At 35.3% G+C, this 20,662-nt stretch overlaps 1 protein-coding gene across 3 annotated transcripts in view; it reads left to right on the top strand.

The window, feature by feature from the left end:
- LOC118277188 (protein CASC3) overlaps window positions 1-15,497 on the top strand; it is a 29,260-nt gene extending 13,763 nt beyond the window's left edge. The window contains exons 7-18 of one of the 3 annotated variants that reach the window (XM_050696526.1): window positions 356-598; window positions 1,202-1,298; window positions 2,053-2,167; window positions 2,565-2,723; window positions 3,555-3,628; window positions 4,408-4,488; window positions 5,111-5,201; window positions 7,066-7,127; window positions 11,227-11,409; window positions 11,795-11,907; window positions 12,295-12,386; window positions 14,580-15,497. In XM_050696526.1, coding sequence (XP_050552483.1) covers window positions 356-598; window positions 1,202-1,298; window positions 2,053-2,167; window positions 2,565-2,723; window positions 3,555-3,628; window positions 4,408-4,488; window positions 5,111-5,201; window positions 7,066-7,127; window positions 11,227-11,409; window positions 11,795-11,907; window positions 12,295-12,386; window positions 14,580-14,797 — 1,528 coding nt within the window. In that variant the 3' untranslated portion in view covers window positions 14,798-15,497. The remainder of the gene's footprint in view (window positions 1-355; window positions 599-1,201; window positions 1,299-2,052; window positions 2,168-2,564; window positions 2,724-3,554; window positions 3,629-4,407; window positions 4,489-5,110; window positions 5,202-7,065; window positions 7,128-11,226; window positions 11,410-11,794; window positions 11,908-12,294; window positions 12,387-14,579) is intronic. The other 2 variants (XM_050696527.1, XM_050696528.1) reach the window with 2 other exon arrangements.
- Window positions 15,498-20,662: the final 5,165 nt, after the last annotated feature.

Consider the following 20,662-nt stretch of genomic DNA (forward strand, 5'->3'; position numbering starts at 1 on the left):
TAGTTTTCAAAGTTAACCGCAACACCGGAGAAGTTGCAAAGTTACAAGTGCGTTACTAGCCTCAATAAGGCTTCTATAAAAGGAAAATTAGATTTCGAATCAGAGAGTCATGCTTTGCTACATATGAGTTCGGACCGGAGTGATGACACGGCCTCACAGAAAACGCTCGAAACAGCGTGTGCGTCGTGTTTCGCCGTGTGAGTAAGGTTACCAGAGAGTAGGCCCGAAAAAAACTTACTTCCCCTCCTCTGGTGTCAATACCCATTAACGCTTATCCTTTCAAGTGTGTACTGTATAATCTAATCTGTTAAGAAAAAATATGTCCTACCTAAATAACCTGCCTTTATTTCACCAGCAAACCGCGTCCACGCCCTCGCTCCAAGTCTCAGCCGTCAGCCAACGAGCCGGTGGAGAACGGCTCAGGTCAGCTTCGTCGTAACGCCTCTATAAAATCTACCAAGAAGCCGGCAGTGAAGCAAGGGTCTGGTCGCATACCGGCCAAGCCTGCGAACAAGACGCCAAACAAGAGAGACGAGAAGATGCCGGCTATTGAGAACCTGACTATCACCGCTAATGTGAACAATAACAATAATAACAAGTGAGGCTTTTTGTTTACTATGTATGGTTTGGGATGTAGATTTTATTGCTCTTCTGTTTACCTCTTCTGGGTATGAAAGACGTCTTGTTTGTTAGATTGTGAAGTTTTTGGTCATTGGACAACGCTTGCAATTCTGTGCTAAGTATGTTAATAGTCTTTATCACAGTATTGTACACTGTTGTGTTATAGACATAGCAAAACGAAAATGTATCGAATCTCCCACTAATTGTATGGTTTAAACTAATCGTGGGTCAATTACCAGCGCGCAGAAGAAAACAAACAACTACAACATAAAGCAAATATTTTATTTACCGATGTTTAAACACGATGCATGGCAATCAAATTTTCATTTTGCCTTTAAACATGGGATGGTAGTTCTCATAACAACCTGTGCCTATTGGAGATCAAAAGGCGTTGGAATGAAATGTTGTGATAAAAATAAAAGTAATAAGTATACAAAAAAAGTTTCTTTAGGAAAGTTGTTTGTAATAATAAGTACAATCATGTGTTTAAATATCGTTCACTAATTACCAGTCACCCTATATAGTTTGTTTTTCATCTCGTATAAACGGCACAGATATGAAATCAAGTTATAATTTCCAGTCAAGGTCAGGCCCCGCGCAAGGTGAACGCGACGGTAGCGCAGCAGAGGCCGGTGCCCACTGACCAGGGACGGAAGAAGCCCAACGCTAATGCACAGGTTCGTATACAATTAGTTTATTTTAATACAACATTTATCAAAGACTAGTTACTTCTCCGCGGTTTCACCCGCTCTGCTTGGCTCCTATTGGCCATAGCGTGATGTTTTATAGCCTATAGCCTTCCTCGATAAATGCACTATTCAACACAAAAAGAATTATTCAAATCGGAACAGTAGTTCCGGAGATTAGCGCGTTCAAACAAACAAACAAACTCTTCAGCTTTATAATATTAGTATAGATTTTAGAAAGGACATCACCCTGCTTTTGATTCATAGTTAAACATGCTCCGGCTAAAAGAAGAAAGTTATTCTAAATGATGTCCTTCTAAGTTACCTAATAAGACAGATAGGTATATTTAGTTGGCAGTCCAAAAGTATTATCTGGCTAAACTATCGGATTGTAGAATATATCGAATTTTCCTTAGTCGGCATTACAAAAGTGGCATGATAATTTTAGTCAATGACTATCTATAATCTATAATATAAAAATAAGTCGAGTTTTCCTTCCTGACGCTATAACTCCAGAACGCACGAACCGATTTCCACGGTTTTGCATTCGTTGGAAAGGTCTCGGGCTCCGTGAGGTTTATAGCAAAGAATATTCAGGAAAAAATTAAGAGAAAAGCAGGAAAACAGGGAAAATCATTGATGGCGAAACGGAGTTCGCCGGATTTGCTAGTATTGTATATATTGTATAGATATAAAGATAATATAATAATATAAACTTACTTACTAATTTTCACTTACTCTACAGCCTCAGCCACACCCCAACCCCCCTCGCACGAAGTCTCCCCCCTCCACGGCCCCGGCACAGTCCGCCCAACAACAGAAGACCGCAAACAACCAACAACAACAACAGGCCGCTGCAGGTAAGATCTAACTATTTTATCACATATTGTTGATACCTCACTTTTCCGGATAGGAACCATTTTAAACGTGAAATAAATATACTTCGGGTAATTGGGTTACAATGTGTAATTATTAATTATATATTAATTATATCAATTTCATGACATGCCCCTTTACACCGTTGCTTCGTCGTGACGTAACGCAGCGCAACGAACGAAATGGGGCTTGGGCCTTACCATACTCAAGTGACTGTTTGACGAGATAACTTGACTAGTTTCAAGCCACGCTCGGGGCTCATAGTTACAAGTATTATTGTGCAATACACGACGTGGCGAACGTTGGATACCCATTTTTTTTTAATTGAAAAATCTTTCCTCTTTACCTACTATAAATACAAAAATATCTATCTTTTTTTAGGCGGCGGTGGCAGCAAACGTTACAGTAGCTTGCGTCAGCGTCCTCTAGCGGACTCGTACACTCCGCAGCAACAGCAACAGACGCAGCAACAGACGCAGCAACAGCCGCAGCAGCAGCAACAGCAGCAACAGCAACAACCACCTCATAGATACCATGCAGGTACGTAGTATTTAGTGGTGGATCGTTTGTAAATACATTCAAATTCAAGAAAATGCTTTTTCACGCTATTTTTGTAAGCTCTTCACAGTTTCAGGAATTATTTGTGTAATTAATTCGATTATTGCTTTCAGTCTAGTTCATTAGAAATTCTACTATACTGTTTTAGCTATACAATGTTTTTTCATTTTCACAAAAATTCTAGAACAAAATTAATGATGATATACTTCTGCCTGTCCTTGGGCGTGGGTGTCAAATGTATCTTCCATTTACGCTAGAAATGAATATCCTAAATCTCACGATTGTACTCAGTTTTTAACAGAAATTCAATAGAAATATCAAAAATTACGATCGGCCATAATACAATAGCCGATCTTAATCCAACATTTCTGCATTGATCTTGATAGAAATTTTATTATAACTTTCGTGACAATCGATTTCAAAGCAAAGAATGTACATTGAAGTCGATTACATTAATACGACTGTTAATCTCCTTCCCTCATTACCATATTTCTCGTTTGTACAAAACATTTTTATTTATTCATTTATTTTACTTTTTATGCACATGAATGTGTATATAGGTGGGCTTAATGCCGTAGGCAGTTTCTACCAGCCAAACCTTTAGGTGATGCAGTGAAAAACCAGTGGTAGGTGCATGGAGCAAGTAAATACAGAAAAGCTCAGGTGGAAAAATAGAATATACTTTCACAAATATATACCTATATATATTTAAATAACATGGAAAAATAATAAACCTACATAACAAAACATTGTATAGCTAAAACATGTTTATAAATAAAGAAGTAAGCTTTAAAGAGTGGGTGTATGGCGCAGGTCCGGGCGAGTTCGTGGGCGGCAGCGGGCACGGCGCCGCACAGACCCACGCGCACCCACACGTACTACACCAGGTAAATACACACGCTTCACACCCATCATTCATTGGTATTTGTTACTTGTATAGTCATTGGTGGTTATGGTAGCACCTTTTAATACAAAGAAGTTGTTAAATATGCTATAGAATTATTGTTTAATACGAAGAAGTGTTTAAATATTTTGTAGAATTATGAATAAAGTAATCTGTCTTAAATCTTTATCTGCATAATGTCTGTTTATGATTCGATTTCTACATGAACTTTCTCAACTTTAGTTTTGAATGACCTAACCCTGGTTGGTTGACAAAACACAGTCTTATTATTGGCTATAGAAAACTAAACTTAAATTAAATTAGGCATCTAATCTGCTTTAGTGGTCTAAATACTAAGAGAGGGATCTTCAAATTTATTTTATACTGTAAATTGGTATATGGGTCTAAACAGCTTCACTACATTATAAGCCTGTCTAATAACCATGCTCAGTAACCTATCTTTCGGTGGATTTGCTAACTAGAGATATGATTTTGATATAACCAAGCTTCGGATTAAAACCACGGTTTCACAGAAAACCAACGTGAAACAACGGTTGGAGTACGTATCACCGTGCGATCTCACTTAATCAATCTATTATCAGATGTCCAATCCCCTTCCCCCTTAAACCGTACTTTTAATTTGTGAGCTGCGCCGATTGCTTACTCTCATTATCAGCTCATTTGTCTCGAGCTCCATATAAGTAAGTGGTCAAATCTACCGACAAATAGGTTATTGGGACTAGTCTTTAAGAGCCCGTAGTACAATCCCCTTCCCCCCTGCAGCAGGTGCTAGTGGGGCGCGGGTCCCCCCCCGCGCACGGTCTGCCCGCGCCCGCCGCGCCGCATGCACAGCACGCACAACAGGTACTGGATCAAGGACACTATGCTTATATTGTACACTTTAACTTGGTATTGCTTTATTTAAAAAGGGTCATGGTGTCGGAAAGCTATTATTAATATGGTGGATGGTTCATGGGTATAATAAATAAGTGTAAAAATATTTTTGTCGGAGAGCCATGCTTCGGCACGAATGGGGTTGTTGTTTCGGGTTGCGGCGGCGATTGCCTACAATCAGGTGATCTGTCTGCTCGTTTACTGGCTTATACCGTAAAAAATACAGAAAATAAGTGATGTCATCGTCGAAGTAACTTTTCATGATGAAATCGCAAACTTTTAAAATTATGCGATATAAACAATAATTGAATTATACGGCTTACTTACGTGAACACTGCACGTAAATGTGAGTTCTAATGTAACTTGAAGCCAGTTGAGATTTTCTCCAACAGTTCTCATTCGAGCATGAGTTAGCTGTATAGTTTAGTTTATTTTTTACGATTTCAAATTAGTTTTTACAACATAAAAGTTCTACATATATTCACATGAGTATGAGGTATTATAACAGTGATATGTTCAAATTAGTTTTTACAACATAAAAGATGTATATCCGAATGAGTATCAAGTACTATAACAGTGATATGGTTTCCAGGTCCGACTGGGTCTGCTGGAGCAGCCGCAGTTGGCGCCAGTGCCCCACCCACACCACAACATGCATAACTTACCCAACACACACTCTATGGGTACGTATAATACTTCATTATCTTCTACAAATAACTTTAAATATAAAGCAGAAGAATCTTTTTGTCGTGACTAAAGCTATATCTAAAATAAGATGACTATAGCTCACCAAGTAATATATTGGCACATCTGCAAAAAATGCGAAATTGAATATTATGAAGTCATTAAGTCAATTTCGCATTTTTTGCAGATGTGCCAATATATTACTTGGTGAGCGATATACAACGTGATAGGGGTGAGACTTCTAACCCGTTAAGGCTGAGTTCTACATCTAATTTTATCGACAAAAGTCGGGAGTCGAAGGGGTCGAATCCCCTCCCCCTAAAAATTTTTTTTACCTTTTTTGATATAAAAGGTTGTATGCGTCGTAGAAACAAAAAAAAAACGACAAACGGTAGCTAATAACTAATTCATTACTTTTTTCATATGTTTGATAATGTTTTGGTGAGAAAAAAAATCATTTGTGAATTATTATTACCGAAAAAATCACTATTTTTAATATTTTCAATTAGGGGTTCAACCCCCCATATTATTTTTTTTGTCGATAAAATTAGAAGTAGTACTCAGCCTTAACGGGTTAGAAGTCCCACCCCTATCACATTGTATACATACTAAATGATTTTTGGTACAGTTTGTTTATAGTTTAAAGCTGTATAAGGCTTTTGCAGTTAGTAGGCCTTTAGTTTGAGTTTGCTATCCGTTGAACCTTCGTTCATTGGTCGGTGCTATTGAACGAACCAATCAGAGCGCCAAACGCGCTCTCGTTTCGTTTTCCTTCAATGTAAAGCAAACTCGTCCAAGGGTACAGTTTATTTTTGTTTAAGGTTTCGTTTTCAGACACAACTTCACGCCTTTTATCCCCGGGGGAAGGCAGAGGTGCACATTACGGCACGTAATGCCGCTATACAATGTACACCCACTTTTCACCATTTTGTGTTAAAGTCCCATGTAATAGGGGGTGAGCCTATTGCCATATACTGGTCACAATTCCAGACTCCGTGATACTACCGAGAAATTCGTTTCGTTGCGAAAGGTTTCGTTTTCAGTATGTAGATAATTATACCTAATGCGCTCTAACAAGGTGCGGCTGACAGATTCAGTAACGTTTCGTATCACTCTTGAAAGTTGCTGCGATTTAAAAATTATGCCTTAATATTTTAGCTGTATCACATTCGTATTATGTTAAATCATTCGGATGCTTAGTTAATTAAATTAAAACCAACCGGAATGTTCTAGTATTCAATTAAAATCTAATGAAATGAAAAATAAAGTAAAGTGTTATGCGTATAACGTAAATCCATAGTCGTGTTTAGTGATGGGATGTACGGCTACGATGGATAGGTAGTCGATGTTTTTTTAGAATAAAAAACGAAAATCGTACGTCGTTCAATTATCATTCTTAAAAAACCTTTAATTATGTGGGTAAATCCACTGTAGACGCGGCTCTCTCTGCCCAAACCACAGTGACATTATCTGAGCAGAAATATGTAGTAGGCATTTTTCTAGACATTTCCGGCGCCATTGATAATGCGTGGTGGTACTATTCCAACATATACAAACTAATATATCCTTGTTTTCTTCACGGTTCTGTAAAACTGTAACTCTGAAACACCTCAGGGCTCGGTCATAAAATATTTATTTTGACAAGTATATACACGTAGTTAGACTGCACAACTAAATAACACACACATTTAATAAAAAAATTCAAGAGAATTAAATGTATGCTGCGAGTATCGATAGCGATAAAAAAAGATTTTTCTAATGTCCATCCCTAAAGAGAGACGTCAACGTCATACTGGCATCTGTCAGCCGCACCTTGTTAGAGCGCATTAGGTATAGATATGTAATAAAGTTTGTGTTCCGCAGGTCAAATACAACCAGCACAAGGATACGCCCCGCCTGCCATGATGCCCGCTCAGTATATGCAAGTAAGTAACTACAATAAATAAGATTATAAATAATAAGTTTTTGGGACCCATTTTCACTCGGGAGAGCCTTGCTTCTGTACGAATGGAACGGCTCGACCGAAGCGATATCAAGGTTTCACACAATATCGGCGTGAAACGACTTACAAAGTCAAATTCTAAGCATTTATTTCAATTAACCCTAAATTAGGCACTTTTGAAACGTCAAATTGAATTGTCCGTTAGTCCGTCCGTCAGTGAGGCTTTAGGCGCTCGTTCCAAAGTGTTGCTTTGTCTTTCGTTGTGTAAGTGCGATTATTAAATCTAAATTAAAAAGGCCGGTAACGAACTTGTAACTCGTCTGTTGTTGCGGCTGTCCATGGGCGGCGCCAGTTGCTTACCATCTGGTGATGACTTATTCGTCAACTCGGCCGCAATAAACTCGACCGCGAGGTCGAGTCGGGAAATTTAAAAATTAATTATTTTTGTATTGTGCAACTCGGCCGAATTACGTGGTCGAGTTGATAATGCTATTATTTCGTATCTAGTATTCGTCAACTCGACCGGCATTAAAAATATGAGGCATTTTTGTACAGTGATCTACAAAAGTGTTACGTGTTTAATTTAATTTTTGTTCTTTTATGGGTAAAATAAAAATCCGTTTCTATTAGAACATGTATATTTCTGAAAATCAACATAGGTATATAAAAATGCTAAGTCTTATAAGAAACAACAATCGGTAGATATCAAAAACATTTACAATTATTAAACTATTTGACCTACAAGTTACTTAAACACTATTGTATATAACATCATACAATAAATAATTTTAGAAATCACAGAAAATTTTAAAAATCACAGATCAATTAAACATTATTTGTAACTATTTTACACCGGTGGTGCTAACCTTTTAAAAACTCTTAACTAAATAAATGACTATAAAGACTAGAAAAATCACAGATCAACTGATAAATAACACTGTGTGACAAAAATGACCTCAATGAAAGTTAAATTAATTTGAATGGGATATTTTGTATCTACAATTAGCCTGTTAATAATCTGCATTTTTGAAAAGTTTCAGTCACCCTCAGTTTTCTTGCAACTGCAATACACTTTTTTTAAGTAAATATGGTTGAAAATTGAATTTAATCAAGAAAAACAACTAACATTTGACTTTTATTCAGGATTTTCGGGAATATTTAGCGTCAGGTACATCTCTATTGAGTCTCCAACAGTAATCGGCCAACATGTTCGGACTCCACTTGCCTTGGTACCGTTTTTCCATGTTGGATATATCCTGTTGGAATCGCTCGCCGTGTTCATCACTAACGGCTCCCAAATTTTGAGGAAAAAAATCCAAATGAGAGTGTAAGAAGTGTATCTTGAGCGACATATTGCATCCCATATTCTTGTAAGCTGATATAATTAAAATAACAGTTTTTAACTTTGCGGCGATTCTGTAGTGCATCAGGGATGTTTGCTGAACATCGCGTCGACTGCTTTTACACTACGATGCGTAAAAGATGTGCCTCCCTGGTGCGTAGAGTGCGTGGCAGCGCCAACAGCATCCTTAGCATGATCGCTAGTCGTCTAGATTGCAGTTACATCAATCACTGCAGCGCCATTTGTCATGGGGTGGCGCGGCGGTGATTGTTGTATTTACTTTACTTACATTGTTTTTATTTTTATTTTATAATTTGTTTCTGTATATTACTAACACGACTAGTGTATAAGAAAATTGTTACTAACTAAATGGACACCATGGTCTGAATTAAATAAATGATTATGATTAACTATGATGATGATGTCAAATTACGACGTTGACTTTTAATAGTAAGTTGACCGCAAATGTAACAAAAGTTATCAGGATGGTTTATACCCACTCTGGGCATCTTATTACGATGTACAGAAACGACAATCACAAAAAAAAACCGTTTTAATTTCAATAATTCAATATTAATTTATCGGGAACATACGTCGGTAAGCAAAATTCGCGTAATCAATTTAGTTTATTTAGTTTATATTTAATGGAAACTGAGGGTGATCGAGCAAAACTAAGTATGAGGTTTATATGCGGGTAGGTAGTAGTGTTTAAAAAACTGACTCGATTTTGTTTAACAAAAATACTGTTTACCAGTATAATTATAATAAACGTTATTCATTAAATGGTTGAATCAAAATTATAATACAAGGCGATCGATACAGAGATCTATATTTATTTGTCCTTGTATATAATCATTCACGGTTGTATATATATTGTTTTTTTTTAAATTGTGCAATATTTCTAGGATTAGATGGTATTTTTTTATTAATAGTTGAATGCCAACTTTCTATCATATTGGTTGTACGATGTTGCACATTATAACAACTCCATTTGTCGAAAAAGAATGAATTTTCATTTAACCATGTTTCAACGAAATAATCGTTAAATGTCACTATATTTGGATTTTTTGGACATTGTGACATGATAGACAACCAACCACTTTCTATATTTTGCTTAGGTAAGTGCGCTAAAACACTACACCGTTTTATGTGCTTTCTGGCTTAAACATTTTCTACTCGAATGTACATTTTGTACTCGGTCGAGATGACGAATAACAAAAAATCAAAAAAATTATCCGGGTCGACTCGGCCGCATAGTAAATGTTCCTACGGTCGAGATGCACAATGAAATAATAGGTAGATTTAAATTTTCCCAACTCGACCGCGCGGTCGAGTTTATTGCGGCCGAGTTGACGAATAAGTCCTGGTGATCCGTCTCCTAATTTACCGGCTTATTGTATGTTAGTAGACAGTAAAGTCACGCCTTTTATCCCCGAAGGGGTAGGCAGAGGTGCTCGTTACGACGAGATGCCGCTATACACCTACTTTTCACCATTTGTGTTATACAATGTGATAGGGGTGAGACTTCTAACCCGTTAAGGCTGAGTTCTACATCTAATTTTATCGACAAAAGTCGGGGGTCGAAGGGGTCGAATCCCCTCCCCCTAAAAATTATGGCTATTTTAATATATATTTTTTTATTTTTTTGATATCAAAGGTTGTATGCGTCGTAGAAACAAAAAAAAAAAAAACGACAAACGGTGGCTAAATAACCTTGGCTAGTTAATTCATTACTTTTTTCATATGTTTGATATTGTTTTGGTGAGAAAAAAATCATTTGTGAATTATTTTTACCGATAAAATCACTATTTACCCGACTGCGCCAGAAGGAGGGTTATGTTTTTCGAGTGTATGTATGTATGTATGTATGTATGTATAATTGTTTGGCACGCTCTGGAGCCTAAACGGCTTGATGGATTTTGACTTGAGAGGTGTCGTTAGATTCGTATTTACTGTGAGAGTGACACTGGATATATCAAAATAATAAAAAAAGAAAATGGCGGATTTTTGGCGCCAAATTCGAATATTTCTCACTCTCTAGCCTAAACGGCTTGATGGATTTTGGCTTGAGAGGTGTCGTTAGATTCGTATTTACTGTGAGAATGACACTGGATATATCTAAATAATAAAAAAACAAAATGGCGGATTTTTGGCGCCAAATTCGAATATTTCTCACTCTCTAGCCTGAACGACTCGATGGATTTCCGCTTGATAGGTGTCGTTTGATTCGTATTTACTGTGAGAGTGACACTAGATATATCAAAATACAAAAATAATAAAACTAAAAAAAATAAAATAAAAAAAGTTAATTTAAAAAACTAAAAAACCCGACTGCGTTTCTTTATAATATTAAAATGAAAAAACCCTAAAACAAGAAAGTCATCGTAAAATTTAAGCAGTCGGGACCCATTCTAAAAGCCAGCCGTATATGCCCTCACAAAGTCTTTATATTTAGAATGGGTCCCGACTGCTTAAATTTTACGATGACTTTCTTGTTTTAGGGTTTTTTCATTTTAATATTATAAAGAAACGCAGTCGGGTTTTTTATTTTCAATATTTTTAATTAGGGGTTCAACCCCCCATATTACTTTTTTTGTCGATAAAATTAGATGTAGTACTCAGCCTTAACGGGTTAGAAGTCCCACGCCTATCACATTGTATAAGTTCCATGTAATGTTAGTAGACGGTCTTTTTTTTTTAGTAGACAGTGTAATAATTCAATGAATCTATTTGTTTCCAGCAAAGCAACAGTGGCGCAGTGTTCGGTGGCGCGATGTTCCCGGCGGGCACTCACCCCCCGCCGCACGCCCCCCACGCTCCGCCTCACGCCCCCCACGCCCCGCCTCACGCCCCACCCCACGCGCCCCACGCCCCGCCTCACGCCACGTACCAACACCAAATATACACGCCGCACCATAATTATGTAAGTATTATATATAATGAGCTAAATTAACAAGTCCAAAAATGGTTTCCGGATTTTTGTCAAAAGAAAAAAAATAGTTTTTGTATGTATAGTAACTAACTATATTGTTATATTTACGATTTTGTGTTTCACTGTCTTACATAACTGTTTGAAAAGATAACTCGACTAGTTTCAAGCCACGTTGGTCGCTCTTATTAATGAACAGCATTATTTGCGCGACTCACGACGTGTAAAACGTTGTAAAGCTACAGTTAAATTCGTACTTAAGTTTAATTCGATACTTCTAACTTTGGTCAAATTAAATTTGTCGCTGGAATATAACGATTTAAATCCCAACTTGTTACTAGTGACATAATAAAACTTAATAAACATGATATTTGTCCAGGCGGGAGGAGTAACGTACTACAACTGCGCGGAACAGGAGGCGGCGCACAGTGCGCGCGCGCAGCGACGCCCCACCGCCGCCATACCCATCGTCAGCCCGCACCATGCCGACAGGTAAGTTAATTATACTAAATTATACTTGCTTTCTATCTCTATCTTCTAAAGAACATGGCGGGACGAACTTGGCCCCACTACGATAAAGATTGGCCACGGAAAGCTCTGAACAGTGAGGAGTGGAAGTGCCATCCGTAACTTTATAACCTAATGATGTATATTCATACGCTAACATAGGACACCCCAGAATTCTTGATATGTCAAAAGCGCTTTACCAGTCAAAATGGTAACCATGGTGACATTTGATCAGGTATTTTTAAATCCTGCGAAAAATAGATGTTATTCGATGTTACTCCAGTAGAGCTGTCAAAAGTTTTAGCAGTTCGACAGGATAAAATAAGCGATCTTTAATATATTTTATTACATATTAATAACTTTGTCTTGCAGCAGGCCAGCGAATTCGTCTGAGAAGGACAACATAGACAGGATCGTGGAGAACATGTTCGTGAGGAAACCGTGGCCAGCGACACACGGGGCTGGTGAGTCGTAGCTTTATATTCAATCTATTGTCATAAAGCTCTTTTTGTAGTTAATAAACCCTAAAGGTTACTGTCAGTAAGCAATCTTGGTCGTTAATAAGCCGTTTTGGTTAACAATAAGCTATTTTGATCCAGCTATGAAATGACCCGAGCAGTCTGCTCGGTGCTTTTCCATCAAAGATGCGCTTTGCTACGTTGCTGCCCAACAAACATTTAAGACGTCGAGTAGACGTTTTGGTAACAACTTAATGTTATTTAGTATAATCGTATAAACGTCATAAGGACGTTTACTCGACGGCATTTGGGCCCATTTTATATAACTTAAGGCGCTAAGAGTTTCGTATAACAGTCATATAAAACACCTAGTTAGTCGCATAGTAGTCATATACGCGTCGGCGATTTGACTACATGTCGTGTAATGGTAGCTGTTGCGGCATGTATTCGTCGTTTAAAGATTATATTAAGAACGAATATTATAAAATATTATTTTAATGGAGTAGTGTTTTTGACAGCTGTTTTTATTTTGTATTTTTTTTTCTTGTTATTTGAGGTGATAAAACCATTCCATCAGTTGTAAACCATTGGGCAATCAAGTTTACTGATTAATGTGAGGTTAGTCTTTAACAAATTTTTAAAGCGCCTTCAAAATTTTAATGTTATCACATATTTTTATGAATAATTTACTATGTGACTGCGTTATATGACAACTATATAACTTCCCGACCAATAAGCTGCGAGTTCATTGTAAATAAATATTATAAATTTGATTTAAAAATGGTGGAAGTGGTATACAAGGTTATTATAAACCTTTAACATGACTATTAATTATATAGCAGTCGTATTATCATGTTTGTGATACTTTAGGACGTATAGAAGTCGTTCTTAAGACTAATATTCGACTTATATGTAATGGTTACTAATACTACGTTTAAACAACAATTGTCCGTATAGCAGTCGTGTAAAAGGTAATTATATGACAAAATTGACAGTATTACGACGTTTATACTACGAAAACGTTTACACGACGAAACAGTTGTGTATGTAAGTTATAAAGATGTCGTCGTAGACACTATTATACGACGATTGTATAAAAAAGTCGTAATTACGTCTATATGACATTATAATACGACTAAAACTGTATATGACTATTCGGTCAGATAAGGCACCAGTACACGACGAAGAGTTATAAAAACTACTGTAAAATAACTTTAATACGACTCAAAGTCATATAAATGTTTGATTATATGACAAAAATGTTTGCTGGGTGTGGATCCCTTTGGCTTCAAATCTTCAAAACAATCATATTCATTGCCACACATAGCTCAGCACTGGTGGAAACGGACTCAGCTAAGCTATGTATTTCATATGGAAAGATGCGTGCAATGGATGTGTGTTATGGATAGGTAGGCCCTACTGTCGATATATCGCATACTCAAGTTGTGCATCTTCTTCGCAAAGCTACATAGCACATAGCACATCTCGGGTGGAAAAGAATCCTAATTCTTTAATCAAACGTGTCGTACTTAGCTTATATTAATTACGGTATTCCCTAAAACTCTTTAATATAATTTCTCTGGTAAAGATTTGCTCTGGGCGAAGTTATCGTTGCAAGCGTGGCTGCACTCTCGCATGCAATAGAAATAGTTTGGTGGCGGCTTACGGAAGAATTACTTCGGGATAGAAGATCCCATTTTAAGTTGAATCTATTTTTATTTTACTGTTAGTATATTGTTTCTTTCTGTAGTTCATTGTAGATAGGGTAGGAAGGAAATTAAATGTAATTTTAATCATCATGTACGTGTATTTTTCATGTGATAGCGTATTTCATATAGTTTTAGATATTATTTATAGATTGTTGTAGAATAAGATATCATGTACTCATACACATTGTAGGGGTGTGTTTGAAAAACTTATGTACAAATACTCACTCAAACTCTACTCAGTTTTAAGACGCTCTCAAGACTAGTTCTGTCGCTACCAATTCTTTATAAAATGACAGAGATAGCACGATATTTAAGTACAACTTAAAGAGTAGCATTTTAGTATTCGGGTGTTAAACTATTGTTTAATAAAAGCGACTTAGTTATCAAAATTCGCGCATCAAATACACAATTCATAGCAAAAGTGTTTCGAAACACCCTTAAACTATCCCCCCTCTATTTAAGTATCTAATTTCCTTCTTCTATTTCACAGATTCAAAAGAAAAACAGCCAGAAAATCGCAGTTCTCAGGAACCACAGAGCAAAGAGTCATCTCAACCGAACAGTCTAACCTCAAGCTCAATCTCCACCGACTCTAAACCTTCTGAGAGTAGAGAAGAGAAAGAAAAAGTTGAAGAAGTGAGAGAAGAAGAGAAGAAAGAGTCAGTAGAGCCAGTTGTCACACAAGAAAGTATAGCGACGGATGCCTGACTGGTAAGAATTAAGTTGTATGAATGCTACCAAGCGAAGTACTACAGTAAAAGGTAAATGTTTATACACGATCACGCTTTTAGGTATTGGTCTTTAACCGACAGACTATCAAAAAGTTAAATATTAAACGCCATTTAACCCAAATTATTTACATAATTATGTTTAGCAGTTTACTTTTCGTAACTGTTTGACGAGGGAACTCGACTTGTTTCGAGGTACGCTTGGGACTCATATTCATTAGCAGTATTTTAGACAGTTTATGTTATGAGTCCCATGTAATAGCGGTTTGCAAGAACCGAGAATAATTTCAAATTCAAATTCCTTACTATTTCACTTATTTTTTTTGATAAATTCGGTTTTATTATGTTCGGCCCGGGAATCGTGGCAGACTACAAAAGACATGGAACAAAAAGCCTTGAACAATCCTTATTTATGACAATATTTTTAGCGTATAATGTCTAGTGTAGGTAAATATATTCTAAAATCCGTTTAGAGTCAATTCTATGACAAATCGATTATACCAATCGATTACTTAACGTCATTCGAGTTGACTAAAACTCATAATCATTTACTATAAGTATAAAAATTAAGTCTTGTACATTTTTATCGTAATTATATAGAAAAGTATATAAAATTAAAATATTGTTATACGCTAAGAAGTCTATAGAGATTGTTATTTAGGGGTCGATTTACAGAAAAAGAAATACAGAACAATAGAAACTACAATGTATTTTTATAACCTCAATAAATAACTATAGTTGTCATCAATAGATGGCGGTAATGTAGTATTAGATCGTTGTCATCACTAGGTGGTTGTCATCACTGTGGCACTACTGTTACGAGTTCTGTTTGACCAATGAATTAGCTAGAGACAAACGATTGGTCATTCAATGTTTGATAGCTACAGTGATTGGTCAATCAGATCTTAAGCTACGTTACCGCTATCTTAGTATCTAGTGCGAGTTTGTTTTACGTAAACGCGATTGACACATTCATGACGTTCAGTTTTCTGATTGGCTGCTGAAAGTTGACCAACCAATCAGAGTGCTTAAATGCTGTAAGTCTGTGACGTTTCAATTACGTAAACGTAAAAGAAACTCGCACTAGAGTGATAACTGTAGTTTCCGTACTGTCGACTTCAGACCAATACCTAAACTATCCCTAACTTTAGGGCCTAGCTTACCCAAGTTAGGTATCAAAATATGTAGTTAGTTAATAGAGATAATAAGCGTGATCGTTGAAAATAAAATCTAAATTAATGTAGTTTTTTCAAATTATGTACTACCACTTGGCTGTGTTTAGATCTGTGCGGTTGTAAAAATAATTCTACGAATATTATTAATATAAAGGGCTGTTTCAATAACCTATTTGGCTAGATTTGGCTACTAAAGATTGGTATTTTGATACATATGAAGATTCTTGTATTAAAATTTGGTGTCTAGTAACCACATCTCTACTGTCTTTAGGTTATTGAGATTGTCCATTAGGTGTAGGTCACACTTACGGAAATTTTATTTAAGATCTTAACTCAAACTTTGTTGTTTCATCATGAGAGTGAGGTTATCGGTAGCCCAATCCCCCCAAATGTACTTGTAATTTCTTTGGTTTTTAGGAAATTGTAGAAGCGCTGGTCGCTTACTATTACTTAAGTGAATTGTCTGTTCGTTTACCCTTATCCTACAAGAATTGTTTTAAGTTTTAAAATTAATCTCTTAAGCCTTAAATGGTTAAAGATAATGACGTCATAGTTAGGTATTAGTTGACTTTTAAATAATCCCCCTACCCCTTCCCCCTCTACTCCCCCTCCCCCTTCCCCCTTGCGTTAGTTTTGTATTTCGCGTCCGAATTTCTATCAAGTGTGACCTATGCCTTAGTCTCTCGTTACCTAGATTAGTCTCGATTTTCGTTCATGTTTTAAGGCCATTTTCATACTATTATATTTTCGGCCTAAAATTTTATAGTACTTGTTGACAAGTCTTATGAAAAAAACTACAATTGAGATTAGATTTAAGTGGATTAGCAGATTAAAAACGTAATTTTAACCAAAAATACATCACATACAATAAAAAAATTTAAAAATAAATTATTTTTTACAACCAAACGGAGAACTTTAAACATTAAGAGATAATTCTTAATCCATTTTTATAAAGTAACGTTGTAATATCAACCTTATACTTGTTGACTTACGGTTGAAATAAGGAAAGTAGGTATTCGTTATCTAAAATGATCGTGCGTCCTTTTCTAATGAATGAAAACTTGCTTGGTACGTGTTGTTTAATTTAATGGGTATGTGTTGATGTGAAATAAATTATTTTTTATGTATCATTGAAGAATATGTTAATCTCCCAAAATGTAGGTAGATATGAAATTTGTTTTCATTGGGCCGTGGTTTCGACTTCACATTATGACTGGACAGACAGACTTATAGTGTATATCTTAGCACTGTATTTAATTAAAAACTTCAATTTTGAATTAGTAATGAATAAAATCGCTTTCAATAAATGCGTAATGCGCTTAACACAACGCTGATACATTGATTTCTCTATTCAATTGACGTTTATGACATTTCTTTGGCAGCTTTGACTGTACAATATTATAAAAAATCTTCCAATTAATTCCCAATAAATACTGTACTGTACTCGCCGTTACAAATTGTATGGACAGGATCAAAAAAAATTTCATTAAATCAAACCAGTCAGGCAATTCCTTTTCTGTAGTGTTATTTAATTCCCATAGTGTCCATAAATACTTTTGAGTCTCCCTCCCCATCTAAACCACGGTCCAAACTATGCAGAATCACGTCACATCCGCGGGCTGTGTGTTGCGTGTTCAAAAAAAAACAATAATATTTTTTTTTGTTCATTTTTTGTCGCGATCTCAGTGCTTTGTTTGTTGTATTCGCATTTTGTTATTTCTTTGTTTTATTAAATAAATAATAATTGGTCATTATTATTTTATTGGAAAATTGATGACGTCACGTGATTTTTGCGTTAAACGCTTTCTCGGATCATTGTTTTTTTTAATAGTTTGGATGTGTCGCATCGCAATAAGTGTATCTAGACACCTGGAGTACTATAAATAGTATTAAATAAATGTTGCTGTAAAGGCCGAACGTTTTAGAACTTTGTGCTTCGAGTACGACCGGGCAGCCTTTTTATAGCATCAATTCCCGAGTGTTTGTTTTTTCCCGCTAAATAACGTTCGGCCTTTACCAGCAACATTTATTTAATACTATTTATAGTACTCCAGGTGTCTAGAGTGTATAGAAACACCAATTAGATTTATCTTGGCTTAGGGATCTATGTGGTAGCGCTCGGATAGTGTTATAATAAGAAATAAAACATACAAAAAATATGTCCAAATCTTTCTAACTTAACTTTCTTAACTTGTGTCGTAATATAAATTAGATTTGTGTACATTAAAGTACATTTTATTTTTACTTTTGCTGACAATTTCTGTGGATTTTCATGCTTTTGGATTTGCCCTGTACCCTCAGTACGAGTTTGCTTTACGTTGAACGAAAACGAAACGAGCGTTTTCGGCGTTCTGATTGGCGAGTGTGAATAAACCAAACAATCTGAGCGCTGATAATGCTCGTTTCGTTTTCGTTCCACGTATAGTAAACTTGTATTCAGAGTACTGTTGATTGTTTTATTTACAATACTTTTTATGACTATGCGATAAAAAAATATAACAAAAAATGTAATTTCAAAGTTAATATGACAATAAAACATAATAGATTTTTAATTATGACACTATTCGAGTATACTATACATACACATGTGTGTTCTACATAATATTTTTACAAAAAAATTGTATGTGAGTCAATGGAAAATTTTACAAAAAATTAGCACTGCTATTTCGTCGTATGTCTTATGTCGTGAGTCGATATGTCGTGTCGTATGCAAACTATATGTCTTGTAGTGTCGTGTCTATAATGGAATCGCGTTCGAAATTCTAAATATTCTCACGTTTTGTATGAAATAAGGGCATATCATTAAATTGGAATTGTTGGTATATTAATAATGTAACTTTTCATTATTATATTAAGAGCCTTTTTCCCTTGTACAGCAAAACGAAATGAATAGATACTAGAAAAATATTTGCTAATATCTATTCACTCCGTCTTACGGTATCAAATAAGTTTTTGTTAATTGACATATGTCATTTAGAAGAAACGTCAAATTATCTGTACCCTTAGTACGAGTTTGCTTTACGTTGAACGAAATCGAAACGTGAGCGCGTTCGGCGCTCTGATTGGCCGGTGCGAATGAACCAACCAATTAAAGTGCCGAACGCGCTCTCGTTTCGATCTCGTTAAACGTAAAATAAACTAGTACTAAGTCTTCTGTCATTAAAACTAACGTAAACTTGTCTATAAATGGTGAAACAGGCTCTTAATATTATAATTATTTTCGTTTTGGGAAATTTTAACGTATTTAGCCAACCTTATTTCCATGTTATTCTTTTTTTTTTTAAATTTCAAAGACAAGATTGCTCCAAACTTTTAGTAATTTTGAATGGCTATATTAAATAGACTGATTGTTTCATTAAAATCATTGTAAACCGTTCTAAAGTGTTCTATTTTCAAAATTAATCGTAAAACACTGGCCACTAACTTTAGTTGATCTAGTTGGTTGGTTAGTTTGACAGTTATGTCGAGCGGCTTACTCAAAGTAATGTCAATAATACACTACTGTGACGAATTACTTAAAATAAAATAGTTAAACTTCTCAAACTTATTTGATAGAAAATACTGAAATAAAATCTGTCATACTCAGAGACATTTAATGATTACTTAAATCATTGCTTAGTATTAAAAACGATAGCTAAGGACTGGGTTAAGTAACCATTAAATGACTGAGTATGGTTATTAGTGTACAGATCCTTACTTTGAGTAGGTCGCCTTTTGTCAAGACGTTTCAAAATTATGACCAAATTAATGTAATGTTTTTATGATATCAAATGTGTGAGAACACTAGTTGTATTATTTCATACAAAATTCTCTTCCAATATTTGTACTTGTGTTAAAGACTTCTGTCTACCCACTTTTTGTATGGGCGTTAAATTAGGCCTTAAGCACACCAAGTATAGAAAATCCCTCCATTTTGACGTAACATTCGATTTTATATTTCGGAAACAAAAACAAGCAATTTGAAACCTTAATGACTAAAAAATAAGTTACTCTTTAGTATCATTAAATTTTAAGATAGGTATAAGTACTTATACTCAAAAATTACATTGTGTAAGTTGTTTTCTTTTTTACAAAATTTGTAATTTTCTTTTTTAAATCGTTACGCCTTAATGGATGGAACACATGTATGTATAAAAATATAGTTTTAAATAATGTTGTACTCGACTAGTCTTTTTTATAAGTGTCGAACGAGTAATATGGCGGTTTCCAATATTTTTTTTTATATAAATTCCTATGTTGACGATCCTATTAATGTTAGAAAAATCGTTGATGTAGCCAAAATTATGGGTACTCTGTAAAAAGTCGAAAATGGACGAAGTAAAAATATATTTCTTAATTATTATTATTAAATGAAAATCATAAAACACGTAAACCGGCAATAAAGTACGTTACACTCGAGATGAAACGATATTTTTTAATAAAACGATGAAAAAAATATGTAAAAAAATAATGCTTTTGTAAACTAAGCTGGTTATTTATTATGATAAGTAAATCTTCTAAAACTGGCATTTTTGTTTTATTTCTTTTTGTCCTAATTCCCTATAATAAATAGTATCAAACGAATTCACTTTCATGTATGTTCCTGTGTATGAATAAATCTTTAAAAAAAAAACTACAGATCCAATTATTTTTCAACGTTGCCCTTATACTAGGATTTTCTCCTGTGTCGT

Source organism: Spodoptera frugiperda, chromosome 10, assembly GCF_023101765.2.
Source record: "Spodoptera frugiperda isolate SF20-4 chromosome 10, AGI-APGP_CSIRO_Sfru_2.0, whole genome shotgun sequence".
NCBI lineage: Eukaryota > Metazoa > Arthropoda > Insecta > Lepidoptera > Noctuidae > Spodoptera > Spodoptera frugiperda.